This window comes from Cavia porcellus, unplaced genomic scaffold (genome assembly GCF_034190915.1).
Source record: "Cavia porcellus strain 051 isolate PalLab524CR breed Dunkin Hartley unplaced genomic scaffold, mCavPor4.1 scaffold_21, whole genome shotgun sequence".
Lineage (NCBI taxonomy): Eukaryota > Metazoa > Chordata > Mammalia > Rodentia > Caviidae > Cavia > Cavia porcellus.
This window is the reverse complement of record NW_026947504.1, coordinates 37,800,976-37,827,995: the sequence shown is the minus strand read 5'-3', so window position 1 is coordinate 37,827,995 and position 27,020 is coordinate 37,800,976. Positions and strand designations below refer to the sequence as shown.

General features: G+C 37.8%; 1 protein-coding gene across 3 annotated transcripts; it reads left to right on the top strand.

Moving 5' to 3' along the window:
* The first annotated feature begins 1,417 nt into the window (after nt 1–1,417).
* Hsph1 (heat shock protein family H (Hsp110) member 1) lies at nt 1,418–27,020 on the top strand. Of its 3 annotated transcripts, none has more exons than XM_013141112.1 (18): nt 1,418–1,575; nt 4,433–4,490; nt 6,994–7,134; nt 7,777–7,899; nt 9,740–9,839; nt 11,386–11,519; nt 11,941–12,185; nt 12,776–13,004; nt 14,156–14,262; nt 14,511–14,644; nt 16,492–16,700; nt 18,235–18,366; nt 21,221–21,358; nt 22,610–22,735; nt 23,991–24,098; nt 24,190–24,309; nt 24,874–25,035; nt 26,137–27,020. In XM_013141112.1, exons 1-18 carry the CDS (start codon nt 1,433–1,435, stop codon nt 26,341–26,343), a joined length of 2,616 nt encoding a protein of 871 aa, XP_012996566.1. In that variant the 5' UTR covers nt 1,418–1,432; the 3' UTR covers nt 26,344–27,020. The 3 variants fall into 3 exon arrangements, with proteins under 3 accessions (XP_012996566.1, XP_005007083.1, XP_003477311.2); XM_003477263.5 differs by having other exon boundaries at nt 1,538–2,061; XM_005007026.4 differs by lacking the exon at nt 18,235–18,366 and having other exon boundaries at nt 1,537–2,061.

The window sequence follows — 27,020 nt, the reverse complement described above, 5'->3', positions numbered from 1 at the left end:
TTACATAATAATATGTTTTACATATACTTTTTTATTGTTACATAAACCATGCATGTTAGAACATAGGGAGGGTTAGTAATTACCTCAGTGTTACACAGCTCACAAAGTAATGACAGCCAGAATTCAAACCCAAGTTCAACTCTAGGAGAGTTAGTGCTCTTACATGTGTACTTAATATAAAAATCTTGGAATGGAGTGCCAGCATCTGAACCTGATCCCAAGCTGTCTACACCCTCTCGCCTATACAGTAGTTTCTTATGTCGAAATACTTTGTATCTCAAATGTTCTTTCTGTTCAAAACTGCTGATTCCACAGATTTTAATGTTTTCATAATCCAAGGGTGTCGGTGTTAAGAACGCCTAAGAACCACTTAGAGCCAAAACTATTTTAAAGAATAGCTATTAACATCCCCCTTTTAACGTTTAATTAAGTGAAGCAGGTTAACGTGTCCAAGTGGCAGGCCAGTCATCAAAAGGTATATACAGTTTACATGTAATATAAACCTGGGCCTCTGACCTTGCTTCTGCATGGTAATTCCTGTCTGGATAAGGAGGAACTCCTCGTCAGTCACATTTTTCTAACCTTGAGACACAACTCGGTCCAGTTACACATTGATCCAGTTACACGTATAGTGTGCTTATTTCTGGGGACTTGAGGCAAGTAAACAAGCAGCTCTCAGGCAAACTTAAAAAGTCACTAAAAGAAATGCAAGATCTGATATTAGCAGCTCGCTCTCTCTCTCTCTCTCTCTCTCTCTCTCTCTCTAAGATAATGAGAGCATAGCTTTCCAGGAAAGAAACAAACGCTGCAGCATTTCTGATCAAAATCAAGAAATACAGAAAGTAGCCGGCGGACAGTCTTTCAAATTACACCCAACTTAACCCCGCTTTATTTAAGGGGAAAAACAGAACAACTCTGTGACATTTCATTCTACAAAAGAATATACGTCTGGCTGATGAATGAATACACTTAAACCCTTCATCTAAGGCACAGCGCATTCGTTGCCAGGGTAATCCACACAACAAAAGAAGTGAATCCAAAACAACCCTCCGGGCCAGCGAAGGGGCGGGAAAGCGCCAGACTGCTGGCCGCTCCCTAGACAAAGCTGAGTCCCAGCAGGCACCGCGGTCAGGACTTCACATCCCGTCATGCAAGGCGCTCACGTCTCCCTCCCACCTCCACTCCCACACGCCGGACTACGTTTCCCGGCATGCTCTCCTGACAGCTTGTCCCGCCTCCCTCCGGGGGGTCTGGAAATTACTGAGAAGTGGGCGATTTGTTCCTCCGCATAGCCCCACTTTAGAGGCTAAGGGTCGGACACCACCATCCAGTAGCAAATTATGAATATTAAGAATTTTTGCGTTATTTTTTATTGCCTATGTGACTAGGACGGGCGGGGGTGTAGGAGGCTCAGCCCTGCCTGGGGGAGCCAATGGCGCCCGGGCGGCTGTCTTGTCACCATGGCAACCACTGCCGTCCCCCCGGGGGACCAGCCACCCATTGGGTAGAATCTTTCCAGAAGGCTCGAGAAGAAGGAAGCGGAAGTGGCACGTGGAGGGGCCGGTGGAGGCGCCGGTGAGTAAATGCCGCAGATTCTGGAAAGTTCTGATCAGGCAATACATAAGCCTGAGGAACTGGGACCTCCCCTTTTGGGTCGGTAGCTGGGCGCCGGTGTGCGAGCGAGTGGCAGTCGAGTGAAGCTGACAGCCGGAGCTGCGGAGCAACTCACACAGGCCGGGCGCCGCCTTGTTCTCGGGCGAACCTCTTGTCAGCGCTGCTGTTCCCGGGAAGCCGGAGGCCCCAGACGAGCCAGAAGACCGCGCATCCTCCCGAGTGACAGAAGCGCGGTCGGTGCCCAGCGGACTACAGCAGCAAGCCGCGGCGGCGGAGGAGCGAGTCGGCGGCCCCAGGGCGCAGACCTAGATCGGAGGCGGAGGCGCACCGCGAGCCGGCCATGTCGGTGGTAGGGCTGGACGTGGGCTCGCAGAGCTGCTACATCGCAGTGGCGCGGGCTGGGGGCATCGAGACCATAGCCAACGAATTCAGCGATCGGTGCACCCCGTAAGTGGAGACTGCGGGGCACTGCGGAGAGAGGCGCTCGGGGGGCTTGGAGAGCGTAGGGACCCCAGGCTCCGCGGCGACGGAAGCCGGTGGCGAGCGGCGCGCCCCTTGTGGGGCCGGGAAGGGGGCTTGTCCCACGGATGGAGAGGGGGCGCCTCTTGGGGATCGTAGGAGTCTTCGTCCCTTTGGGCAGGCTTCCTGCGGAGCCGGGCTGCGGCAAAGCCCGCGACATCGCTTGGCTTCCCTTGTTAGCAGGCTGCAGCGGGCTCTCTCTGCGCCCGCCCCCGTCCCGGTCCCGGATCCCGTCCGCGTCCCCCATTCGGCTTCTCCGGGCTGGCAGAGCCGCCCCCACCCTGTCCCCCTCCTCCGCGCACATCTTCGCGCACCGCGGAGCCAGGGCTGCTGAGCTCTTTCTTCCGCCTTGTGCGGTTCGAAATGAACTGGAAGGTTCCAGGCGGCTGCTGCCTGTCTCAGGGAGCCCAGACCCAGCGCTTTGGAGGCTGAGTACATCCCTGTTTACCTATTCACTTTGTTGCTAGTACTGTTGCCTTAGTGCCCAGAATCCTTTTCAGAACACGCGAACAACCTTTTATTATTCATTGTGGGAACCATTCGTAAGAAATAGTAGACAGCGTTCTTATTTGTTAATAATTCTGTGCACTTTACAAGATATAAAAATGACGTACTTTTGTTCTAGAACTTTATGAGAAGGATGTCGCTGAATTAAATTGCATAGCATCAGGGGTGAGCAAATGGTAACATTTTAAAAAGTAGCTTTAAACGTTTGTTTTAAAAAACGTTTCTGGAGTGATACAGACATAACCGTTGATGAAAGAAAGCGCATTTTCAAGAAAATGACTGCAGGCCCGTAGGTCTCCCCCGCTAACCCCTCATGCACTAAGCCCAATATTGTCAGTGTAAACTGAAAGATGGGACCCAAAAGCAAAATGACTAGCCGTGTGTGTGTGTGTGTGCGCGCGCGCGCGCGCGCGTGCACGCGTGCAGACAGATGAACCTGTAATGAAAGTGACTGGAAAATCGGAAAATGAGCAAATATGATTGCTCTTACCTGTCATTCTCAGCAAACCCATGCAATTACCTCTGACCTCTTTTTAAATCCACGGTGGTCTATTCTTTGACAGTGTCAAAACTGTAATTAGAATTCACTGAGAAAGACGACAGTTTTCAGGTTTTTATACCTAGGTACACTTTACATCTTTGTTCTCTTTGGTCCAAAAAAAGAAGCTGTTCAAAGGAGAGCAGGAAAAAATGATGTGTATAGCATGGCCACTGTTTGTATGGTTTTGAATATTCAAACTGAGGGCCTCATTAGAATTCCATTTTAATACATTTTAACTAGGTGGTTGGCTCATTTGTATTGCTATTGTTAGCCCTTATTTATTGCAATTAATTTGGTGGATCCCTTGGGAAATGTGCAGGTCCCTTTTGATTTAGAGTGATGTTTTTGGACGGTAGTTGAAAGGCCTAGCATCTGAATATCTACCTGGCTTTGAGGATGTTTAGCATCTAGTCCATGGTGTTTCTAGTACAGCAAATTTAAATGTGCTCATTGTAGTTTCATTGTACTCATCTTATTTACCTACGTAGGAGTAACTAATCCAAAATTAGATTAGATTGGATTAGTAATACAGTTTGATTACTCTTCGGATCCAAAACTCTAATCACTACCTCCTTCTCACAAGATTGTTCTTGATCTAGTCTCTGCTGTTGCTATGCATTCCATTTCCTTAGCTGAAAGAGAGACTTAATATAACTTACTCAGTCTTTTACCACAACATCTGTATTCCACTTTGCTGTGAACTGTTCTGCATCACTTTTATTTGACCTTTTCATGTAGCATCGTCCAGGTCAGAACCTCTTTTGGTTCATTTGCTTAGGTTAATTTGCTTATAATAAAAACTGTTGAATCCTAAAGAGACAGCTGGTATGTCAGGACAAAAATAGGTATGACAATGACATTCAGATTTGTACAGTTGGTGACTAAGAGGTAGAGTTACACCATATTTTGTGTTGCTTATGTGTAGGTCAGGTATAATAATACTCAAAATATTTCTGAGATGATACTTACTTTCTAGTACTTGAGGATTTGATAAGTGACACTTCTACTTGAAGTATTGGCAAATGTGCCCTGAGCCCTGAGCAGACTCTTCTGGCATGGTCAGACTGCTCCTATTAGTATTAAATTCTCAGTGCAGCTTTGAGTGGGAATTCACCCTACACCTGATAAAAGATAGACTCCCAAATTATGCTACAAGTGTCTCCCACTGCAACATTAGAGAATTTTAATTTTATAGTAGAATTTGTTCACATTTGTGCTTGACATTTTTGAAACAATGTGTTTTTCTTCTAGATCAGTCATATCATTTGGTTCAAAAAACAGAACAATTGGAGTTGCAGCCAAAAATCAGGTATGTTCTTTAAGAGAATTCAATCATTTTTAAAGGGAGAGGTTTTAAAAGGAAAATTTTAGAGACTTGCAAGTGTGGGAAGCAGTTCAGCTCATCAATTTTTGAGCTTTAAAAATGTAATTCAGATAGTGTTTTTGAACCCTCAGATGATTATTTTTGCTGTTTGTATTCTCTTGTTCTGTTGAATAAGTTCTACTTGATCTTTCCAGTCTGCCAATTTTAATTTTTAATAATTCTGCTACCTTTTTCCTAATTTTTTAAGATTATGAACAAGACACTTGAAAATTTCCATGTGCATTTCAATAAAAGATTTCTTTTATTGAAGGAATTTCTAAGAAGTTCTGTGTTTTAAAGTGTTTTCAGGTTATTGAGTAATTGGTAGGATGGGAGAACATTTTGTCCAGACCTATGCTGGCTAATGCAATAATTGTTTGCTGTATGTGGCTGTTGAGCACTTGAGATGCAGCTAGTCCGAATTGAAATAGAAGTATAAAATACACATGAGATTTTTGAAGACTTAAAAAATGTCTCCTAAGTTATAATCTCACTTGTTACTATAAGTTATTAGTAATGTTACTAGTTAAAATTAATGTGGCTAGTTAAAAATTTACACTTATGGCTTACATTATAATTTGGTTTAACAGCACTGATCTAAATCCTTTGGCATTAGGAAGCAAAAAAGGGAAGTAAAATGCCTTTTGAGATACTTTTAAGAAAATAGAGGTGCCAGGGCTGGTAGCACATACCCATAATCCCTGAATGGCGGACGCTGGAGGATTGACATAAATTCAAGGCCAGCCTTGGCTACATAGTGAGTTCAAAGCCAGCCTGGACTACAAAGTAAGACCCTATCTCAATGCCATCCTGTTAAAAAATAAAAAGTAACAGAGCTGGAGATTTGACTCGGTGGCATTTGCCTAGCAGGTGTAAGGTTCTGGGTTTGGTCCTCAATGCTAAGAAAAATGAAAAAAAAAAAATTCTACATACACAGTATATTACTAAAAAAAGAACCTCTGAGCCCCAAATACATGTAATATGACTGCTTAGGTTTGAAGACATAATAGCTGGGAAAGGGGGCTGGAAAGAAGAAAATTCAGTTACAGACACTCAAAATTAGTCATGACTGGTCAAAAGGAAAAAAGAAAAGGATTTTGGTGGGATATTTGCTCTGAATGTGCCTGATTAGGACATTGATAGCCCAGACCTAAATTTCTGTTGGGTCTTTGTAGTTATGTGAGGAGAATTCGATTGATGATGTTCAGCTGACCTACTTCAACTAGACAGCTAGACATGCCTCAACTCGGTTTTAGAATCATGAGGAATTTTAGGATATAAACATGCTCACATTTCATATTGTTTGAATTAGTGATACTGCTAGTCTGTCTACTCTTAAAAGAAGTAGAATGGGGTACATCATGAAGTTGGTATTTTACAGTCAGTAACTCCAGCTCGTTGCTTTTAATGTTTCTAAGTATTATTTTAAATGTCACCTTACAGTGAAATACATACTCTGAAGTGAGCTTTTGAATTTAGAGTTTATCTAAAATATGTACCCCAAATGGTAGATATAGAAAACATACTTCTCTTGAGCCAGGCATAGTAGTATGTGCCTGTAATACCAGCACTTGAGAGGCTGAGGCAGGAGGTTCACCATAAGTTCAAGGACAGCCTGAGCTACATAGTGAGACTGTGCCTCCAAAAAAAAAAAAAAAACCACTTTTCATAACAATTGGCCTGTTTCCTTCCAGCTTTCTTGAATTTCAGACCAAGCATTTGTACTTCACCTACATACCTAAGAGATAGTGAACCATCCCCTTTGAATACATAAAAGTAACTGAGCGAGAGTTTAAGTGTGCTGTTATTTAACAACATACACGCACCAGTTGTGTAAGATAGGATGAGTTCATTGTCTTGTTTTTAAAATTGTAGCTGCCAAATCATCCAAAATATACATATACTTGTGAAAGCATTAATTCAGAAACTTTTTGAGTTATTCTATCCTTTACCTTTTTGTATAATTAGCATTCCTTGCTGTTGGTAGGGGAAGCAGCAATTCGTATATTTTATCCATATAAGATAAAATATTTATCTTGATTCCTTAGCAGTTTATTTGACTACATACATTCTAAAGAAAGAAATGTTATTTTGTATACTGTTTTCAGGTCTTCATTCATTGAGTTTAGTTAGTGCTTTACAGTTTTATCTGGGAAGGAGTGAAATGGAGTGGTACAGTTATTGAGTGCTCAGAGTTTTAGGGATAGGTTCACTGTTGTTGAATTTATCTTGCAGATTTGAACTTGCACTATTGCCTCTCCTGTTTTCCCTCTGGCATTTTGTATAGGAGAAAATACAAATAAAATCTGTTCATTAGAGCCCCAAGGGAAAGTTACTATCCCTAGGGTTGGTTTTATTTATACTAATAACTGCCTGTGAAACTGCTTCTGCAGGTACTACAGAGTGATGAAATTACTTAAAACTTTAAAATCTCAAACTTCTTTTGTAGCAAATCACTCATGCAAACAATACGGTGTCTAACTTCAAGAGATTTCATGGCCGAACATTCAATGACCCCTTCATTCAAAAGGAGAAGGAAAACTTAAGTTATGACTTGGTTCCAATGAAAAACAGCGGAGTTGGAATAAAGGTAATAAAATTGAGCAACCATAGATTCTTTAATACAAGACTATTTAATTTATCTATTGTGAAAAATACTAGTTTCTTAAATATGTAACTCACATATCTTAATTGGGGTAGGGCTTTGTTCTTTTCATTTAGCACCAGTAAACTGTCTCTGAGAATTATACAGATGGTGATAGGTACTTTGACATCTTGTGTTTCTTCTAAAGTTTTGGCAGTTAAAAAATTAGTTTACTGATGGTTAAAAAATATCTACATGTTGCCTGAAGATGAAACAAATGCATAATCTGAGACAGCTCAGAGTTGTTTGGTGAGCAATAGTGTAATATAAAGAGAAATTTTTTTCTAAACCATGAGAGACTTGTCTGTCTTTGATCAACACACAATAATATTTATTCCAGTGATTCATCTTGTCTTACCTTCTATAATAGTGTTGATTAAGACTTTCAATAGAGGAATGCCTACTCTAGCTTTTTTCCCTCCATTTGATCTAGTTGCGAAGTTTTTACCCTTTTCTCCTTTCCTTTTTTCCTTCTTCCTTTCTGAAACAAAATAATTTGTGAAAGAGAATGTGTTAATACTTGAAAGTTAATACTAGCATTTAACTCCAGTACTATGGCATTTAAAACATTGTTTTCCATCAATATAGGTGATGTACATGGACGAAGAACATCTGTTTAGTGTGGAGCAGATAACAGCCATGTTGTTGACTAAGTTAAAGGAAACTGCTGAAAACAACCTCAAGAAACCAGTAACAGATTGTGTTATTTCAGTAAGTAGCACAGCAGTGGATTTGTATTTTAATTTACCCTCTTTAAATTACTCTTAAGTATCAATTGTGTGAAAATTGTTTAACACTGTAGAGCAGAATGCTTCTAAATTGTCAATAGTTTTGTTCTGTAGCATTTCAGGATATGTTGGATACTTTCTGTCAGAAGTTATAATGGTTCTTGATTAGCACTATTAACACAAAATCTGTGGGGTTTTTGAAAGTACAGATTGACTGGAGCATTTGTAGTCTTAATACCCTTCATTGCTATCGCATACATCTTACGTACATGAGCTTTTCACAGGTAAAAGAATTCTGCCCAGTTGAGAGGTAGTGTTGAAGCTAAGCGTTGTGAAATGTAGCCTACTGGTAGTATCAAAACGTACAGGCTTTAGCAATCTTGCCATCTTCAGTGGGCAGTTGCTAGGTAGACTGTCAGAGTACTTGACCTGGACAAAAGTTCGTATTTTGATGCCACAGGGGTAATTGTAAATTCTGCTTTCTCAGATAACTAGGGTCATTTCTTGATGTGTTAGAGTTATGTTCTTGGGTCGGATTTTCTGGAATGGACTCAGCTTCAGCACAGTTTCTGTGTTATACTGTGTGAACTCCTCTGACCAGTCCAAAGCCTCTCTTGTGGTATATCCTAGGATATGAAAGAGAACGGGTAGCAAGGGCTAACATTTCTCAAAGACAGAAAATGTTCAAGCGGAAGACTGTTGCTTGGAGTCATAGTGTTAATCTCTGGGAAAGTTAAGAGTTGTTGTTTCTCACCTTCCTCCTCCTCCTCCTCTGTTTTTTTTTTTTTTGTTTGTTTGTTTGTTTTTCTTTTTCTTTTCCTTTTTTGTCTTTTTGAGACAGTCTCACTATGCAGTTTAGGCTGGCCTCGACCTCACTTTGTAGCCCAGACTGGTCTCAAACTCTCAGTGATCCTCTTGCTTCAGCCTCCCAAGTGTTGGGAGGCTTTTCTTTTTTAAACAAACCTTTTGAATAGACTGTTACGGAAAACTGATGAAAGGAATGTCGTGACTTGAAAGATGAGCTGAGACCCACTTTGGGTCTTGCCAGTCTCCTAAAGCATCCACAGATCCTTTGAAAAAATGTGGAAATCTACCAGGTTTTCTTTTAGGTATTCCAGTTAAGGGAGTCTATGGAAAGTGTTTTTATATACATTTTTATTAATAAGTGCCTTCGATCACGCTGCCCAGAAGGAAGCCAAGTATTAAAACGCCATCAGAAATTAAAACCTTTGATCTGTTTTCACTCTTCTACCACTTAGGAAAATCATGCTTTGCCAAAAAGCATTTTTGAGGACTTGCCTGGTCTACTGAGTTAAGTCCCCTATTACCTATCAATGCTTGAACTCGGTGAATAGCAAAAGGGAAGGACAGTGGGATATGCTACAATAAGTTCTTTCTTACCTTCCAATACTGCTTACTTGAGGCTTAGGATTATGGTTTACATTTAACATTAAATATTGGCTTAGCATTGTAATTTTCAAAATGTTAGAAATTTAAGGCTAATTTGGAAGCGGTATTTTATCTACTTGATAATTTTCATTATATTGAAGTGACTTTCATGATACCTTATGAATAATGTGATTAACTCATTTCAGGTTAAAATTTGGTCATAATATTTACTTTGAGACTATAATTTTGAGATCTTTTCAAAAGTAGTTAACAGTTTCTGGAAGCTAAGGAACTTGCTAAAAACTAAAGTCTAAGTCTTTTTGGGAACCTAGCTAGGCACCTACTTAGTTGAACTGCTATGAATTACTACAGATGGTTTGGGAGAAGTTTGTAAGTATTTCTGTGTTCTGTATAAATGTTGTTCTTGTTTGTAGGTTCCTTCATTCTTCACAGATGCTGAGAGACGATCTGTACTAGATGCTGCACAAATTGTTGGCCTGAACTGTTTAAGACTTATGAATGATATGACAGCTGGTAAGAAAAAAGTGTTTATAGAAGTGAATGGGCCATATAATTTTTATATAGAGGCAGGAGCACAGCTATTTACTTACTCATTTTTAAATTAAGTTTATTGGTACATTTTAGGTATACATAGTGATCATATTCATCATAGGGAATTTGTTCCTGCACATCATATAACGAGATTTTTTTCTTCCTATTCCTCTATTCTCTCTTCATCCCACTTCCCCTCCTTATTTACAAAAGCTTCATTTCTATCTCTTCCTCCTTTTCTCATTTTGTTATTTTCCCTTTTCCCTCTCCCCACTCCCAAGTTCTCCTTCCCATTTGAACATTTTTTTTCTATTTTATAGTATCTATTACACATTTTGGTTCTTGTTTTACATTTGGTTTCTCACACCAGATAAGCAATATGGTATTTCCATAGGTGTGTCTGATTTATTTGACTTAAGTGTATGGTCTCAAGGTATATCCATGTGCCTGTAAATTTCTCGGGGTTATTCTTTATGGCAGAGTAGTTTTCCAGTGTATTTAAAAAAACCCTCACCACTCTTCATTCATCAGTTGACGGGCATTTGGGCTGTTTCCAAGATTTAGCTATTACAGACTGAAAAGCTCAGTTTTTAAAAAGGCCATATGTTAGAGTTAAAAGCAAAAATGAAGAGGTGCTTTGTCAAATTTATTGTATTAAGGTACTATTATTAGAAAATTGTTTTACAATATGTATTTTTAAGCATTTAAATTAAGAGGCTTCTCCAAGTCTTTGTACAGTTCTTAGTATCACAACTACCTTGAGACTACCAGTAGTGATTCAATTTGTTTCTTGAATGATAGTCACAAGTCAATCAATCCAGAAGTATCGATTTAAGTAGTTATTTGCCAGGCATAGTTTTAGGTATTATGGATACAGCAGTGACTAAAGTAGTCCCTTTACTGCTTGTATCAATCAGCTTGTGTTTATAGAAAAACAAAAATATTTCTAATAAAACTTTGAAAAGCTGTTACGTATGCATGTTTCAAATACAAGGATTTCTACCTTTAGAAATAAGGGAGACCCTTTAAGGTTTGTACCTTAAAAAACTATCAGGTATGAAAATCCCAGCACTCAAGAAGCTGAGGCAGGAGAATTGCTCGAGTTTGAGGCTAGCTCGACCCTGTTTGAAAAAACAAACAAAACCTGAAGGAATTCTATTTGCTACAGCTGTGTTAAATTCTTAATTTTTTTTTTTTTTTAAAGCAGTCTCCTCAGATTGTGGTTTTTAAGTATTGTGTAATGTGTCTAATACTCTTTGTGAATGTGGTTTGTTACATTTCTGGTTATATACTGTCTTCAACTATGTTTTGTCAGCTGCATCTTTGATTGATAAAAGTGTTGTTTTCAGGTCAGGAAGAGGATAATAATTTATTCCAGGAAAGTCAGTATAAAATCAGTTGTACAAGGAACCTGTTTGTCTTAAATTGTTTCACATGTAGTCAATTTTCATGGATGTGAATTATATGTAATGGTGAAATTTCTAAGAAAATATGGACCAAGAAATTGAAATACACTTCTTTTTTGTAGTTGCTTTGAATTATGGAATTTATAAGCAGGATCTCCCAAGCCCGGAGGAGAAACCTCGGATAGTCGTCTTTGTTGATATGGGACACTCAGCTCTTCAGGTGTCTGCCTGTGCTTTTAACAAGGGCAAACTGAAGGTAACTATCCGACTTTAGAATTATATGGCCAAGGCACAAAGTGTTTCATTTGTTACAACTTAGCATACTCTTTAAGATGCTTTTCTTAGGAATAAAGAAACTTTTTAAGGTAATCAGTAAATGGCAGAAATACCTTAGAGATTTAGCATTCAATCAGGATTTTATAGTTTATATTTTCTTCTGACTTGAATTTCATGTTATAATTTAAATAGAAGTCTTGAGTTATTAGTGTTTGCTTGAGTGGCAATTTTTTTTTTTTTTTTAATTGTTACTGGGGATTGAACTCACGACTGCCTGCTTGCAAGGCAGGCACTTATGCCACTGAGCTAAATCCCCAGCCCTTGAATGGCAATTTTTGTGATTCTAATTATAAATATGATTTAAAATAACCATATTATTTGTTTTTTTTTAACTAAATTAGGTACTGGGAACAGCTTTTGATCCATTCTTAGGAGGGAAAAACTTTGATGAAAAATTAGTGGAACATTTTTGTGCAGAGTTTAAGACTAAGTACAAGTTGGATGCAAAATCCAGAATTCGGGCTCTCCTTCGTCTGTATCAGGAATGTGAAAAATTGAAAAAGCTGATGAGTTCTAACAGCACAGACATACCACTGAATATTGAATGCTTTATGAATGACAAAGATGTTTCAGGAAAGATGAACAGGTATGTCTTAAATTTTACAGATCAAATAAATAGAACTTCTTGGTGAAGCTAGGTCTAGGTATGAGTGGTAGCTAGGTATTATGTATCACAACTTACGTTGTTTCAGGATTGTATGCTATAAAGCTTATGACTGGAGAGACCATTAGAACTTGCGTACTTCTGCAAAGAGTGTTATAAAAAATACCTTTGCTAAGTGCTGTCCTATTGAAGCCTTTTTGGTATTTTTCACTTTTTAGTTTTTGTGGTCCCAATTATTTCACATAGATGTTTAGAAATTAATGGTAATAAATAATTTAAAGTAATAAGAATTAGATCCTGTAGAACATTTGGAGGTAAAATGGCAATATTAAGAATAATTTTTTCCTCCTAATACCCATAGAACTGATTTTTCTCCTTCCTTTTCTTTACTTGTTTTATATGTGCAATATAGTTTTAAAGTTGATTCATGTGGGTTCATTATAGTGTATCTGAGGAAAAAATGAAACACTGTACTGTGATTGATAAGACTCACTGTTTAAAAAATGTTAAAATGATATTGGCCATAAGGTAATTTCTTTAGTGACTTATAAAGTGTTGTTTCACTTGATAAGGTCACAGTTTGAAGAACTCTGTGCAGATCTCCTACAAAAAATAGAAGTTCCCCTTTATTCCCTGATGGAGCAAACTCAGCTCAAAGTAGAAGATGTGAGTGCTGTTGAGATAGTTGGGGGCACTACACGAATTCCAGCCGTGAAAGAAAAAATTGCAAAATTCTTTGGAAAAGATGTTAGTACAACACTCAATGCAGATGAAGCAGTCGCTAGAGGATGCGCATTACAGGTAATTTCTTAGTCCTGTTTTTTCTTGGTATGCATTTCTTGAACTGTTTCCAGTTTTTACTCATTGTGGTTAATATAAGAAATGGGTATCTAGTTAGATGGCAAAAGGAAATTTTTTTTTCTTTACTGGGGATCAAACTCATGACCCTGCACTTGCCAGGGAGGCATTTATGCTGCTGAGCTAAATCCCTAGCCAGGAAATTATTTTTAAATAAACCCGTAAGGTAAGGGTATGTGTTCAGATGTGGAACATTCAGTAAATGTAAGTTTAAAAGACCTATCAGGCTGGTGTTTCTCAAACTGGAAATTAGAAACAGGCGTTATTCTGAGAGGGTCACAAAAAACACAGCTGTAAAACTTTAGCACAATTAGTGACAGTATAAAAGAAGCAAATTAGGATGATAATCTGATTTAATAAGGAATTAATTTAGGGAAAGTGTGCAGGGTTAACAGTAGTAGTCTACAATACCCGTACCTACCTCACCTCCAATTGATTTTTGATCTGCTTATCAAATAAGAGCCTATAAGTTAATAGTTTGGTGCAGCAGAGGTAGTAAATCTACAAGTCATTTGTAAAAAAAAAAAAAAATATATATATATATATATTAAGGATTTTATAGTTAGAAAAGGCCTAGTTTTCAACTTAGAAATTAACATGGTTAGGGGCTGGGGATTTAGCTCAGCGGCATAAGCGCCTGGCTTACAAGCAGGCAGACGTGAGTTCGATCCCTGGTACTGATAAAAAGGAAAAAGACAAAAAAATTAACATGCTTGAACTGTGATTGTATTATGTATTTTTACATATTAAAAAAAGGTCCTGTAAACAGCATTCTTAAGACTTTTAATACTTATAAAAGGAAGATTATGTGGATATTGTCTCTTAGTGATACCACTGTGCTATCATGGTAGTATGTTATCTGGAGGTTTTCCTGCATATGAAATATGCCTGCTTAACCGATTCCCCAAGTTTTTATTATGTTCCTTGTTTCATTCCAAAAATGCAACACAAGGCATATATAAATGAGTTAAGATGTGTTTTTGTACATGTATCAACTATATATAATGAAGGTAAATACTTTGTATTGCAAACATGTACTTAATCTTTTAAAAATGAGTAGAAACTAATCATGTACTCCTTGTTTTTGTTTTAAGTGTGCAATCCTTTCTCCAGCATTTAAAGTTCGAGAATTTTCTGTCACAGACTCAGTTCCTTTTCCAATATCTCTGGTATGGAACCATGATTCAGAGGATACTGAAGGGTATGTAGCCAGAAAATAACTTCAGATACTATCTTTAATGTAAAGAAGAAAAATTAACAAATTACTTAAAAAAGTGGAGTGCTCAATCTACCTGGGATTTTCAACAGCCAAACCTATTAAAGTATTTCTTTTATACTGGTATTTTAAATGATGAGATGAATTCATAAGTATTTTAGAATGTCCCTTACATTTGTGTAGCATGGTAAGCTTAAGTTCTTGATCTCTTGAATATCATTTCCTTTCTTCAGGGTTCATGAAGTATTTAGTCGAAACCATGCTGCCCCTTTCTCCAAAGTTCTCACCTTCTTGAGAAGAGGACCTTTTGAGCTAGAAGCTTTCTATTCTGATCCTCAAGGAGTTCCATATCCAGAAGCAAAAATAGGTAAGCTGTTAATTGTATGTATTTTGTTGCATGAATTAAACACTTAGCTTATCAATATAAAAAAATTTCTCATCAGTATTGAGTGATACTCTATGTGAAGATATTTTCTATTTAAAATATTGGTGATGGAGAAATCTCTTCATTTGATTGATGAGTACCTTGGCCTGTTCCAGTGGTGGTGAAGCTGTGACATGTGTGTTTTTTAAGACAAAAGATGTTTTGGGCCAGGGGTTTAGCCCAATGGTGTAAGTGTCTGCTTGGCAAACACAGTCTTGAGTTCAATTCCCGGTACAAAAAAAAAAGACAAAGGATGTTAATGTATGAGTTTTTTTCTAAACTAAACCCTCAGTAGTCAGGTTTAATTGTGGTGTTGGTACCTCATGAGTGGGTTTTGGGTTGCATTGTGGCACTTGTCTGTCATCTCTAAAAAGTTTGCCATCCCTGGCCTATCCAGATGAAATGATTTGGCAATTTTTCCAAAGTAATATATTTAGGAATATTTCAGCATGATACAGTTTATACTTTAAAAATTACTGCCTACTTCTGGTGTTAACCTTGTAGGTGAAATGCTTTGTTTTTACGGGATGTTGTACAGTATGTAAAACCTGGCTCAGACTGTTAACAGAATGTACTTTGGTATTGTTACCTTTCTTAAAGGTTTATCGTTTTTTGTTTGTTTGTTTTTGGTCTTTTTGAGACAGGGTCTCACTATGTAGTTCAGCTGGCCTTGAGTTTGCTTTGTAGCACAGGCTAGTCTCGAACTTACAATGATCCTCCTGCCTCAGCCTCCTGAGTGCTAGGATTACAGATTTGCACCACTACATCCAGCTAAAGTTTATTTTTTAGGTACATTTTTCTTTGGGAGACATAGCACTATCTATGAAATGTTGCTCATAGTAACTCTTTTCCAAATTGAGGGTATAACTTACCAGTATTGCCAAATCTCGGGACTCTGGCCCATTCCTTTTCAGGTCCCTTTTCAAAAGAGATCTTTTGAAGTAAAGGAGGCCAACCAGACCACTTGTGATTTTTTTTTTTCAAAAGGCTAAAATGTTCTTACCCATCATTTTTGTTTTGTTTTTTAAATACTTGTAGGAAAATAGTTTTGGAAACTATTCGGTGTAGACTAAGATTTTCACAGGGTCTATTCTGTGCACTGTGCAGAAGATAAAATCTAAGTTCTTGAGTGTTTTACGTAAATTATAGTAAGTTCAGAATAGTTTTGGTTTAGTTTCTCTGGAATAACAATACTACTGGTAGTGATAACCACTAGCAACAGGCTCTATAGTAAATGTCCATTATAAACACAGACTCAAGCCCTCAGAACTGTAAGTTAAATAACTTACAGTGGGTGATAGAGCCAAGGTTTGCATCTGTACTCTGAACTATATTTCATACTTTAAAATGTTTTGATTATTCAGTCAGAAGAGTAATACCCCTTAAAAGACTCCAAGTGCATGATCATCTGCCGTAGACTTGGTGCTAACAGATTTTTATGTCTGGTTTGTGCTTATCCATCTGGGAAAGTAAGACAGGCAGCATAGACTACTTTTCATCATTATTTTACAAACAGTATCTGCCCAGAAAGTTTTATTTACAACTGTACCCTTATCCTTAAAGGTTTTTATGGAGTACTAAGACTAATCCTAAGAATTATAAATATACTATATACTTACAAGTGTATTTTAAGAGGTTATAGTACACATCTCAAGTTGGTTGGGAAGAGGTACTAGATTTTGAAATAGTACTTTCAAGTTTTAATGCTTGACAGTGCTTGCATTTTTCTTATATCTTCTTTACAGAGATTTAGAATCAACTGTAAAATTATCAATATCTTTTTGTTCTAGGTCGGTTTGTAGTTCAGAACGTTTCTGCACAGAAAGATGGAGAGAAATCAAAAGTCAAAGTCAAAGTTCGAGTGAACACCCACGGCATTTTCACCATCTCTACGGCCTCTATGGTGGAGAAAATTCTAACTGAAGACAGTGAAGTGTCTTCTATTGAAGCAGACATGGAGTGTCCCAATCAGAGACCATCTGAAAACCCAGACACTGAAGTAAGTTACTGAAGAGATTTTTGCCTGCCAATATAAAGTTGACTTCATTCTAAGTTAGCAGAGAAAAGAGTAGGGAAGGGTTAAAATGTTTTTCGTATAAATAATTTTGATCAGAATTATGTGTAAACAGTTTTTCCATTTAATGCAGTACACAGAAATATATACTTATAACTAAATTTGGTGTAATTGAATTTGTAGTAACTCAGGTGGTGATTTAGAGCATGGGGGGTGTTTTACATCCTGTGTATTGCAACTTTTGACTGATGGTTAAGAAAACACTACTATTTAACTGGTGAAATACTAAAGCTGATTTTTTTTTTTTTTTTTTTGTAATCGATGTGGTAAAGTTGACTTTGGTGTTGGAACTTTTATTAACATTGTTTTCCTTTTTGTGGGAGGAAGGAAGAGAAGTGTCTGCACTGCTCATCATCTTAAGTTATACTTTCTTTAGTATGAGGTACCAGTTCTACATGGTTAACAGAATTTTAGGAAGCTTGACGTACTACATCTATTGCAGTTTCTTTCTGGGAAATAATCACAAATAACTAGATTGAAGAGACAACCAGTGGAGTGTTTGAGATAACGTATGAGAAACAGGGGTCACGTACTAACTGTCAGCCAGGCCAGAACAGTAGGAACGTGAACTGCCAACCCTTGCTGTTCTCCTTGTCTAGGAACTGCATGGTAATGAGTTAAATGACGGTGTCATACACTTTTGGGTCCTTCAATGCCTTAGGGATGTTAGTAATGCTTGCTTTTCAGTATTTCATTGTCTGCCTTAGATTTTTGAAGCTTTGTAAGAAAAACATGAGACTTCAGGTTGGACAGAGTATAGTTCCAGTGTGGCAGGCTTCTTCAAATGGTGGCAAAGGATAGCAAACACTGATTTGGGGATTGAAGGCTATTAAAAATAAGATAAGAAAGCTTTTAGGATTCATTTTGCTTCCCTTTATCAGGTTTTTAGTCAGAATTGGTAACATGTAGCACTTATTCTTTATTTTGAGATCCTGTGAGGTAAAAAGGCTGATTCACAAAATGAAAGTGGGACAGAGAGAGTCTAAGGCATCCGTAGGCTGGAATCATAAGCCCTGGAGTAACTGATGGCTGGCCATTTTACATAAGTGGAGAGAATGTGGAGGTGCACAGTGGCTGCTAATGACAGGAGGCGTTGGAAGTTTGTTTCTGAGGAAGAGGCTTGTAGTAGTAATTTACCTCCAGTGCTTTTGAGAATTAGTTACCTGCACAAGGTTAGATGAAAGCTTCTTAAGGGGAGTTCTTGATTGTCACCACATCAATCAAATGCCTACCTGTGTTACTTGTTAACTACTGTCATTCACAGAATTTCTTACAGGTTTAAAATTCCTTAAGACATTTTCAAGTACTTTGTGTTCATTTTGCTTTTATTCAGTACCTTTTCTGCCCACCTATTAAGATTTCAAAAATTCAGTGTACTATCGTTGGTACCCTATAACTTTTTAAATTTATACAAGTACACCTGCTTTCTACATCCTTTGTGCCTGGGCTTTCATTTCAGAAAAATATCCAGCAAGACAACAGTGAAGCTGGAACACAGCCCCAGGTACAAACTGATGGTCAACAAACCTCACAGTCTCCCCCTTCACCTGAACTTACCTCAGAAGAAAACAAAAACCCAGATGCTGACAAAGTGAGTGACTCTTCTAGTTCATTCCATTAGACACTGTTGCAACATGTTATCGTTAATGATATTAAATCCGCAGTTTCAAGAGCGGGCTCCAAATGATTTTATACTATATAGAATTTTCTGTTAATTTTCTACGTGTTATTCAGATCAGTTAGAGGTACTTGAGCTCAGCTGAGGGAGTTGAATACCCTCCTTTAGACCTAAAAACTTCTCTTGAGTAACAGCTTCTCCAATTAACAGAAGACTAATGCAAAACCTTTGTTGTCTTCTGAAGGGCAGAGGTATCTGCTAATGCCACAGGCAGGAAAAAGTATGTTGTGTTAACTAATTTTCACATAGATTAATCAGACAAAAAAAATATGGGCTATAGGAGTCTAGTAAATATACTTCTTCAAGTCATCTGTCAAAGTTAAGTAAACTAATTATGATTATATCTGGTAATGACCTGATTGTATTTCAAAGTAATTATACCTTTGCCCGACTTCCACTGTAGTAGCTATTGGAAGCTTAGTTAAATAAATAATGATATTGAAAGATGATAGCTTCTAATCAAACTTTTAAAACTTATGCTCAAAAAAAAAAAAAAAAACAAAAACTTATGCTCACATGGTATCAAGAAGTTCCCACTGTTCCCACTCCAGGTCATTCTATACTTCACAAAAGTTCTGTGTATGTGCAACTTGCATGTAAATTATTTACCTGTCATTGTTAGTTTGGTTTTCTCTCACATTCCCTTGGCAAATTACAGAATTGTTGAATGGGGTCAGACTGGATTTTAAACTAGGTAAGAGGTCACAGTTTTTAATTTGCCTATGTCCTGATTAATTCTGTGAGGCTCTTAATATGAGCTATAGGTTCTGATACATTTCTGAAAGCTACCTTCCTTTTTGTTAGTAAGAATTTAGAAAAATAGCTACTTAATTTCCACATTAGGGCCCTTGGTTTTGAGTGTAGTACATAAAATTTTGTGGCTAATCTGAATACCTGTGTAGAACATGACATTGGGTAGACTCTCAGTTCTTAGATGTAGGTGAGACTACTAGTCTCAGCTTTTTAAAATGTTATTACTGATTCCCTATCCATGCCGTGTCAGAATGCATTTTTGTGGTAATATTAACCAATTTTGTTAGTAGTTGGCTTAGTTTTTGTACTGAGTTACTTTCATTTAATTGCATTGCACAAACTGTCATCCGCATTGTTTCCCCATATCTGTTGCACACCTAGTGTCTTGTTAGGTATGGGTAACATCTGCTATCAGGTTTTTTTTTTTTTTTTTTTTTGGTACTGGGGATCGAACTCAGGACCTTGTGCTTGCCCGGCAGGCATTTACTGAGCTAAATCCCTGGCTCTGGGTAACATCTGGTTCAGTTTTGTTGTGGATTTTGCTCTCAGGATTTGCACAGTACATTGGAGAGCTTGTATAGGCACTAGAGGGAAAGAGGAGGCATAGGTATTGGTGGCCAGGCCAAATAGATCACAGCATGTAAGACTACTTGTAGCATTTAGCAGACACGTGATTGCTGAGAAACAATGAGATTCAAGTCTAGAAAACATGCATGCTTGTCCTGTATCTTGGCATTTTAGTCAAGTGATTGCACTGTCTAGTGCTAGGTTCTATGATTAAAGTGCTTACAGCTCGGATTATCCATGCTATGATTATTGTGTGTCAGGGGTTGGGTTTTTCCCTTTTTACCACACTAATCAGCCACAATATATGGTAAACTTTGGCTGTCATCTGATTTGTCATATAGCTTTGAGTTTCTTCAGTTGTGTTGTTTTTTTGTGCCAGGAACCTGAAGAAGCAGTAATGTATAGAAAGCCTTGGAAAATTAAAGGCCCAGGAGATACTTAACTTCTTTGGCCCTATATTCACATACTTTGAAAAATCTTCAATAAACTAGACTTTGAGTATCCATATCTGAAATGCTTGGGGCTGGAAATATTTTAAATTGTGGGTGAGGAAGGGAATTAAAGGTTTGCCTATATTTAATGAAATATCTTGGGAGATCTGAGTCTTAAACTCTAAATTCATTTATGTTTCTTACACATGTAGGCCAAGGGTCATTGTATACAATAATTTTAGTGTGCCTAACATCACATGGAATTTGCTGTGGAATTTTCCACTATGGTAGACATTATACTGGCCCTCAGAGAGTTTCAGATTTTCAGATTAGAGATGTCTAGTCTGTGTTATCATTTGTTGCATCATCTTGTTTGTTTAACACATACATTGTCATTTTTTTTTAACCTTGTAGAGTTGCTATGAGAAATGGTATGACTCCAGGTCAGATTATAGAAATAAGATGTATGTGGTCATAAATATAATCTCAAAGTTTAGTATGTTTTAAAAGCTACTTATAAGGTGTAGAACTAATTATTGTTAAATGAAATAGGCATAATACCAGGATATATGGACTAAAATACAAATTTTAAAGTTGATTAAATCTTAATATCTTTAGTCTTGGTCAAAATTTATATTGAGTAATTGTCAAATTGCAGACTGTATAGATAATTAGTAAATTTTGGCTTTGAAATCACAAAATGCTTAAAGAGATTAGAATGTTTTAAAAGGCCCATGAATAAAAATGTAAAACAGGCAAGATTTAACTTTATGAGAAAAATGTCCTTAGACGTTCATTACAGAAGACATGACTCATGTAAGTTCATTACAGCCCTGGTTTAAAATGGGCAGGAGGAATTAGGTGAGATAATAGATGATGTCAAATTGATAACTTTAGGGATTTTATTTTTATTTTTGTGTAGGTAATCAGTAAAAGTAATAGGGTTTTTTTGTTGTTGTTTTTCAAGGATTGAGTTTTTCTGTTTTGTTTTTTGTTTTTTTAACCCCTCTCTTAAGGCAAGTGAAAAGAAAGTTGACCAACCTCCAGAAGCTAAAAAACCCAAAATAAAGGTGGTGAATGTTGAGCTACCTATTGAAGCCAACTTGGTCTGGCAGTTAGGCAAAGACCTTCTTAACATGTACATTGAGACAGAGGTAGGTGATTCTACCAGGTGTTTTTATTTTATTGTACATTTTGCTTTGATTTTCTTAATATCTGTATTGTATCTAATAGAACTGACTATAATTTTTTTATATTGTAAGTCTATAAGATATGATTGAAAAATACAAGGAACATTAAATTTCAAAACATGTTATAGTAACAGATAAATTGCTATTGATGCCCCTCACAGTACTGTCCCTTGATTCAAACGTACTTCTCCCACATTCTTGCCATGTTGTGAAGTGGATCTGTAAGCTCTCTTTTTGTCTTCAGTTGTGCTGTGAGGGCTGCCTCAGTGTCCTAATTTGGCTCACACCATTTAGCTTTCGTGGTCATTCTGACTTTGAGGAAGACCAGAGGTTGCGCAGCACTAGAGCCAGTGGGTGAGGTAGGCGAGGATGCACGGAAAGGTAGATGAGTACAGGCTGTGAGTTTCTATGAGCCTGCCCCTGCGTTGGCTAGCGCTCAGCTGCAGCGCTCACCACATAGGGACACTGCTCACAGAAGTCCTCCACAGCCACTCCTGTGGAGATGGCAGAAGCGGTGGGATTGAGTGTTCACACTGCGGGGGATATTTTGATCACTCCTTGTATATGGTTTCAGGGGTAGGATGAAGCCAGAACTAATGGATTGTTCAATTTACAGTAAGATTTACTGGTTAGTATACTCAAACTTGAGATACATGCCATAGCTTTTTCTGCTTGGTATAAAATTCTTGAGTTCTTAAGAAACTGGATCATGATATATCATAGCACTAGACGTGGAGCGCTAGGCAAGGAAATTCAGGCCACACAAAATGTTATTTTAAAATGTTTCCTGGATTTGTTTGTTTTTAGTGGTTATGACATTCTTAATAGGTAAAATACTTTATATTCATTTTTATAGTGATGGAAATATTGTGCTTAGAAATTTTATTTCTTTTTTTTTAAGGTAGTATGAAGTGATTTGACCATTATATATTGGCCATTGTTAATCCCAACATGATACAGCCATGAAGCTAGATATAGGAAAATAAAGTTAGATTTAAGCAGTGGGTTTATATGGAAGCTATGTAATTTATTATTATATATTAAAAATAATTTTATGTGTATTATAAAATGAACTTGGCCTAGAATTTGTGCAATGTCATGAAGTATAATTTGGGACTTTATACTGAGCTTTTGAATAATCAATGATTTTTTAACACTAGTTAAGATTTAGTTTGACTCATTGAAGTACTGGAATACACTTTTGTGTTTTGACAGGGGAAGATGATAATGCAGGATAAATTGGAAAAAGAAAGAAACGATGCTAAAAACGCAGTGGAAGAATATGTATATGAGTTCAGGGACAAGCTGTGTGGGCCGTATGAAAAATTCATCTGTGAGCAGGTGCGTTTTAGCAATCTATTTTCACTCAGATAGCGCTGTATAAAATGTTTAATGATGACGTTTGACATTTCCACTTCTAGATGGGACTTAAAATAATTCGAAAATAGAAGTTGAATAAAAAAAGTCACGATGAGAGGGGATCACTAGAGAAGAGCAGTTTTATTTTATTGTAGCTTATCCCAATAAATTAATTTTTACCATTGAGAAGAGAGAAGCTATTAGACTATATGACATTTTCGTTAGTGAGGCTAGGAAGAGAAGTAAGAAGTCTATTTTCTAAGGCATCAATCAGTGTCTTTCATGTTATTTTTTATGATGCTGCTCCCCTGGCAGCTGTTACTACTTCATCTCATGAGGCCTTTGTAGTCAGTCTTTCTAGTGTTTTATCAGGCACCGCTGCTCCTGTTGCCCCTTTACTTACCTCCCAGTCACGGTGGCTCGGAAAGACTTGAAAAAATATTGACTACATAAAAAGTGAGACTAATTTTGAGATTAAAGGTCATTTAAACTTAGGTTAGGTGTCTGAAGCAGTCCTGGGATAGCTTGGCTACCTCGTGATGTGTGTGTGTAGTTCAGGCTCTTAGCCTTGCGCTGGCATTTCCTGGGTCCTGTGACTGAGGTGATAAAGCAGGCTAGACCTGACAGGCTGGCTCGCCCTCAGTTTGAGGAGTCGGATCTCCCACGTTATTCAAAGTGAGTAGCAACGAGTTTTTCCCCATGTGTTCTCTGATGGGATTGAAAGTTTCTATAGCTTCCTTATTAGTATTTCATAGTTGTAGAATTAAAAAGAAATTTACTAATTGTAAGTCAGGAGCAATTTAGCAGAAGCACAAATACTGTTAGTAGCAAGATAGAGAAGCTATAGAGCATATGGTCCATCCTGTAAAATAGTGTGTAGACTTGCAGTGGTGACAAATCTATGGCACTTGTGTTACTGTTTTCTTTTAAGACAAAAAACAGTGCAGAGTTGTTTTTTCTAAACTAAAACCTCAGTATTCAAGTTTAATTGTAGTATGGGCACTTGGTGATAAATAAGTGGTTTTGAGTTATAGTTCGGCAGTCGATCTCTTAAAACATTTGCCATCGCTGGTATAGAGCAAGCCAGTAAGTAGTAGTATTGATATTTTTTGTGATGACAATCCAGCATAGACTGCCTTCCCAGATGAAGTCACATGGTGTTTAGAGTTCCTAGATGTCTGTCTTGGGGTAAAACCTAAGTGAGATTGCCTTTAACTTTGTCATGTTTCATGTAAAGGACCATCAGAGCTTTTTGAGACTCCTCACAGAGACTGAAGACTGGCTATATGAGGAAGGCGAGGATCAGGCTAAACAAGCGTACGTTGACAAGTTGGAAGAGCTAATGGTAGGCCCTTCTCTCCCCCGAAAAAGTGGTACTGGTGTTTTAAACTGTAGGCTTTTTAGATATGACAAATTCTTCCTACATTTTGTTTTAGAAAATTGGCACTCCAGTTAAAGTCCGATTTCAGGAAGCTGAGGAACGACCGAGAATGTTAGAGGAACTGGGACAGAGGCTGCAGCACTACGCCAAGATAGCAGCTGACTTTAGAAACAAGGTAGTGAGTTTCTGGGCCTAGCATTTGTGTGTGTGTGGCGGGGGGAGGGGGTGGCTTACAATGCAGAGAGCTGACATTTAGACTGAAGTTTTCATAATGAGTAAATATTGGTTAGAGATATAGTCTTATGCTAGTCCAGGCTGGCCTTGAATGTAATGTGTAGTCCAGACTGGACTCATTCATGATGATCCCCCAGCCTCCCAAGTACTGAAATTACAGGTGTGTGCCACCATGCCTGAAAGTAAATACGCTTCTTTTTTTTTTTTCTTTTTTGAGACGGGGTCTCGCTGTGCAGTTCAGGCTGGCCTTGAGCTCACTTTGTAGCCCAGGCTGGTCTAGAACTCGCAAGGATCCTCCCACCTCAGCCTCCCGAGTACTGGGATTATAGGCCTGAGCCACCACACCTGGCTCTCTGCAGTACTGGGTATTGAAGTCATGACCTCGCATGAACTTGCGCTTGCCAGTCAGGCGCTTATGCCGCTGAGTTAAATCCCCAGCCTCTAGAAGAACTTTTTGAAGACATGTCACGTATTTAATTTTATAAAAACCTGTTTTTTCTTTTAGGATGAGAAATACAACCATATTGATGAATCTGAAATGAAAAAAGTTGAGAAATCTGTTAATGAAGTGATGGAGTGGATGAATAATGTCATGAATGCTCAGGCTAAAAGGAATCTTGATCAGGATCCAGTTGTACGTGCACATGAAATAAAAACAAAAATCAAGGTGAGTGTTAATGTCTCATTTACTACTGGATTCTCATGGGTCGGGAATTTAGCTTAGTGGCATAAATGGCTGCCTGGCAAGCACGAGGTCGTGAGTTCAATCCTTGGTCCAAAAAAAAAGTGTGAACTACTAGCTTCTCTTAGGGACTCAATTTGAAGCCGTTTGAGCCTTCACCATAGCAATTGCTCCTATTACTAAGACTGACTTGTATTGCATTAAATATAAAAGAACGCTTAAGTTCATTAAATTTTATGTTCATTCATTCAGTTGAGCTGTGCATTTCTGTTTAGTTTGTCATTTGCCAGCAGTTGAGGGAATCACACATTCAGTGTCCATTCAGTTTGTACATTGAATCTACAAATATTCAATGAGTTGTGGAACTTAGTTCATTCTCAAGGGAGAGAGCCCCGCAGCACTACACAGCACTTGTCATGAGGTGGTTTTAAGTGCTGTGAGGGAAAGAAAGCAGGGGAAAGAAGGCAGAAAAGGCTAAACTGGAGCAGACCCAGGCTGGTGTTCCCTTAGGGGAGGCCTCCTGGGTGTGATACCGGAAGGAAGTTGGGAAGACAAACAAAAAGGCCCCTTGTCTGGAGTAACATTCAAATGTAATGAAAGCTAAGGAAAAGTTGGCTTTTAAAGCTCAGGCTGTAAATTTGGATTCTAGCCTTTTGCCTCACAGGTTATCCTTATATTTAAGTTAGTTAACCTCTCTGAACCATTTTCTTCTCCATAAGGTAGAAATCATAGCTCTGTGTTTTAATATTTATTATGATAGCTAAATAAAATAATACGTAAGTCCCCAAGTTGGTGTGAGATTCACTTTGTCAGAGTTAGGAATGAGTCAGTTAGAAACATTCTCCTGGAACAGAACTCTTAAGTAGAGGACTTAAAGTACTAGGCAAGCCCTTGATAAATCACAGAACATTAACTCTTGATGAGGCCTCAAGCTGTGATTGTGATCAAGTGTAATGAGAAAATAGAGTTTTTTGATGTATAATTGGAGTTGGTAGAAAAACAGCAGCAGGTCAGGTATGTGGGAAAGTAGTTGAAAATGAATGGGGCGGGCCTGAGTTAATTTAACGACCAGTTCTGTATTCTTAGGAATTGAACAATGTTTGTGAACCTGTGGTAACACAACCAAAACCAAAAATCGAATCACCCAAACTGGAAAGAACTCCAAATGGCCCAAATATTGATAAAAAGGAAGAAGATTTAGAAGGCAAAAATAATTTTGGTGCCGAACTGCCACATCAGAATGGTGAATGTTACCCCAATGAAAAGAGTTCTGTTAATATGGACTTGGACTAGGTGGTGTTAAATTGGCTTATTCCTTCAATTAATGAAATATTTTTGCCATAGTATGTGATTCTACATAACATACTGAGACTATTTATATTTTCTTTTTTAAGGATGTCTAGACATTTTGTGTATTATATGGAAAAAGGGTAAAGCTTAAGTCTGTAGTCTTTATGGTCCTAAAAGGGAAAATTGCCTTGGTAACTTTCAGATTCCTGTGGAATTGTGAATTCATACTAAGCTTCTGTGCAGTATTACCCTTTGCATCACTGAGGATGAAATTGATTTTTGTCTTTTGAAGAAACAAACTACTGCTTGTTCAAGAGGGCTGTGATTAAAATCTTTAAGCATTTGTTATTGCCAAGGTAGTTTTCTTGCATTTTGCGCTCCATTTCAGCATGTGTGTGGGTGTGGATGTTTGTAAACAAGACTTAAGTCTGATTTCATAAGGGCTTTCAAAAATTAATTCTGTCCAATAGAATAATTTTGCTTTCATATTAATTCATTGAGTAAAACAAAAGCTAGTCAAATGTGTTAGCAGCATGCAGAACAAAACTTTAAAATTATCTCTCACTGCACAGTACATTGTCATGTGAAGGTGTGAAATGGAAGATGTTTATCTGTTGTAACCGATTGTGAAAATTTTATGAGCTTTAAAATAAAGTTCATCCTATGGTGTCATTTCTAAA

Excerpts from the sequence above, each read along its gene's own strand:
- Hsph1 (XM_013141112.1), top strand. The coding sequence starts at position 1,433 with ATGGCGCCCGGGCGGCTGTCTTGTCACCATGGCAACCACTGCCGTCCC. Across the intron at positions 18,367-21,220 it reads AAAACCCAGATGCTGACAAA|GCAAGTGAAAAGAAAGTTGA; the intron begins GTGAGTGACTCT and ends CCCTCTCTTAAG. Across the intron at positions 24,310-24,873 it reads CAGCTGACTTTAGAAACAAG|GATGAGAAATACAACCATAT; the intron begins GTAGTGAGTTTC and ends TTTTTCTTTTAG.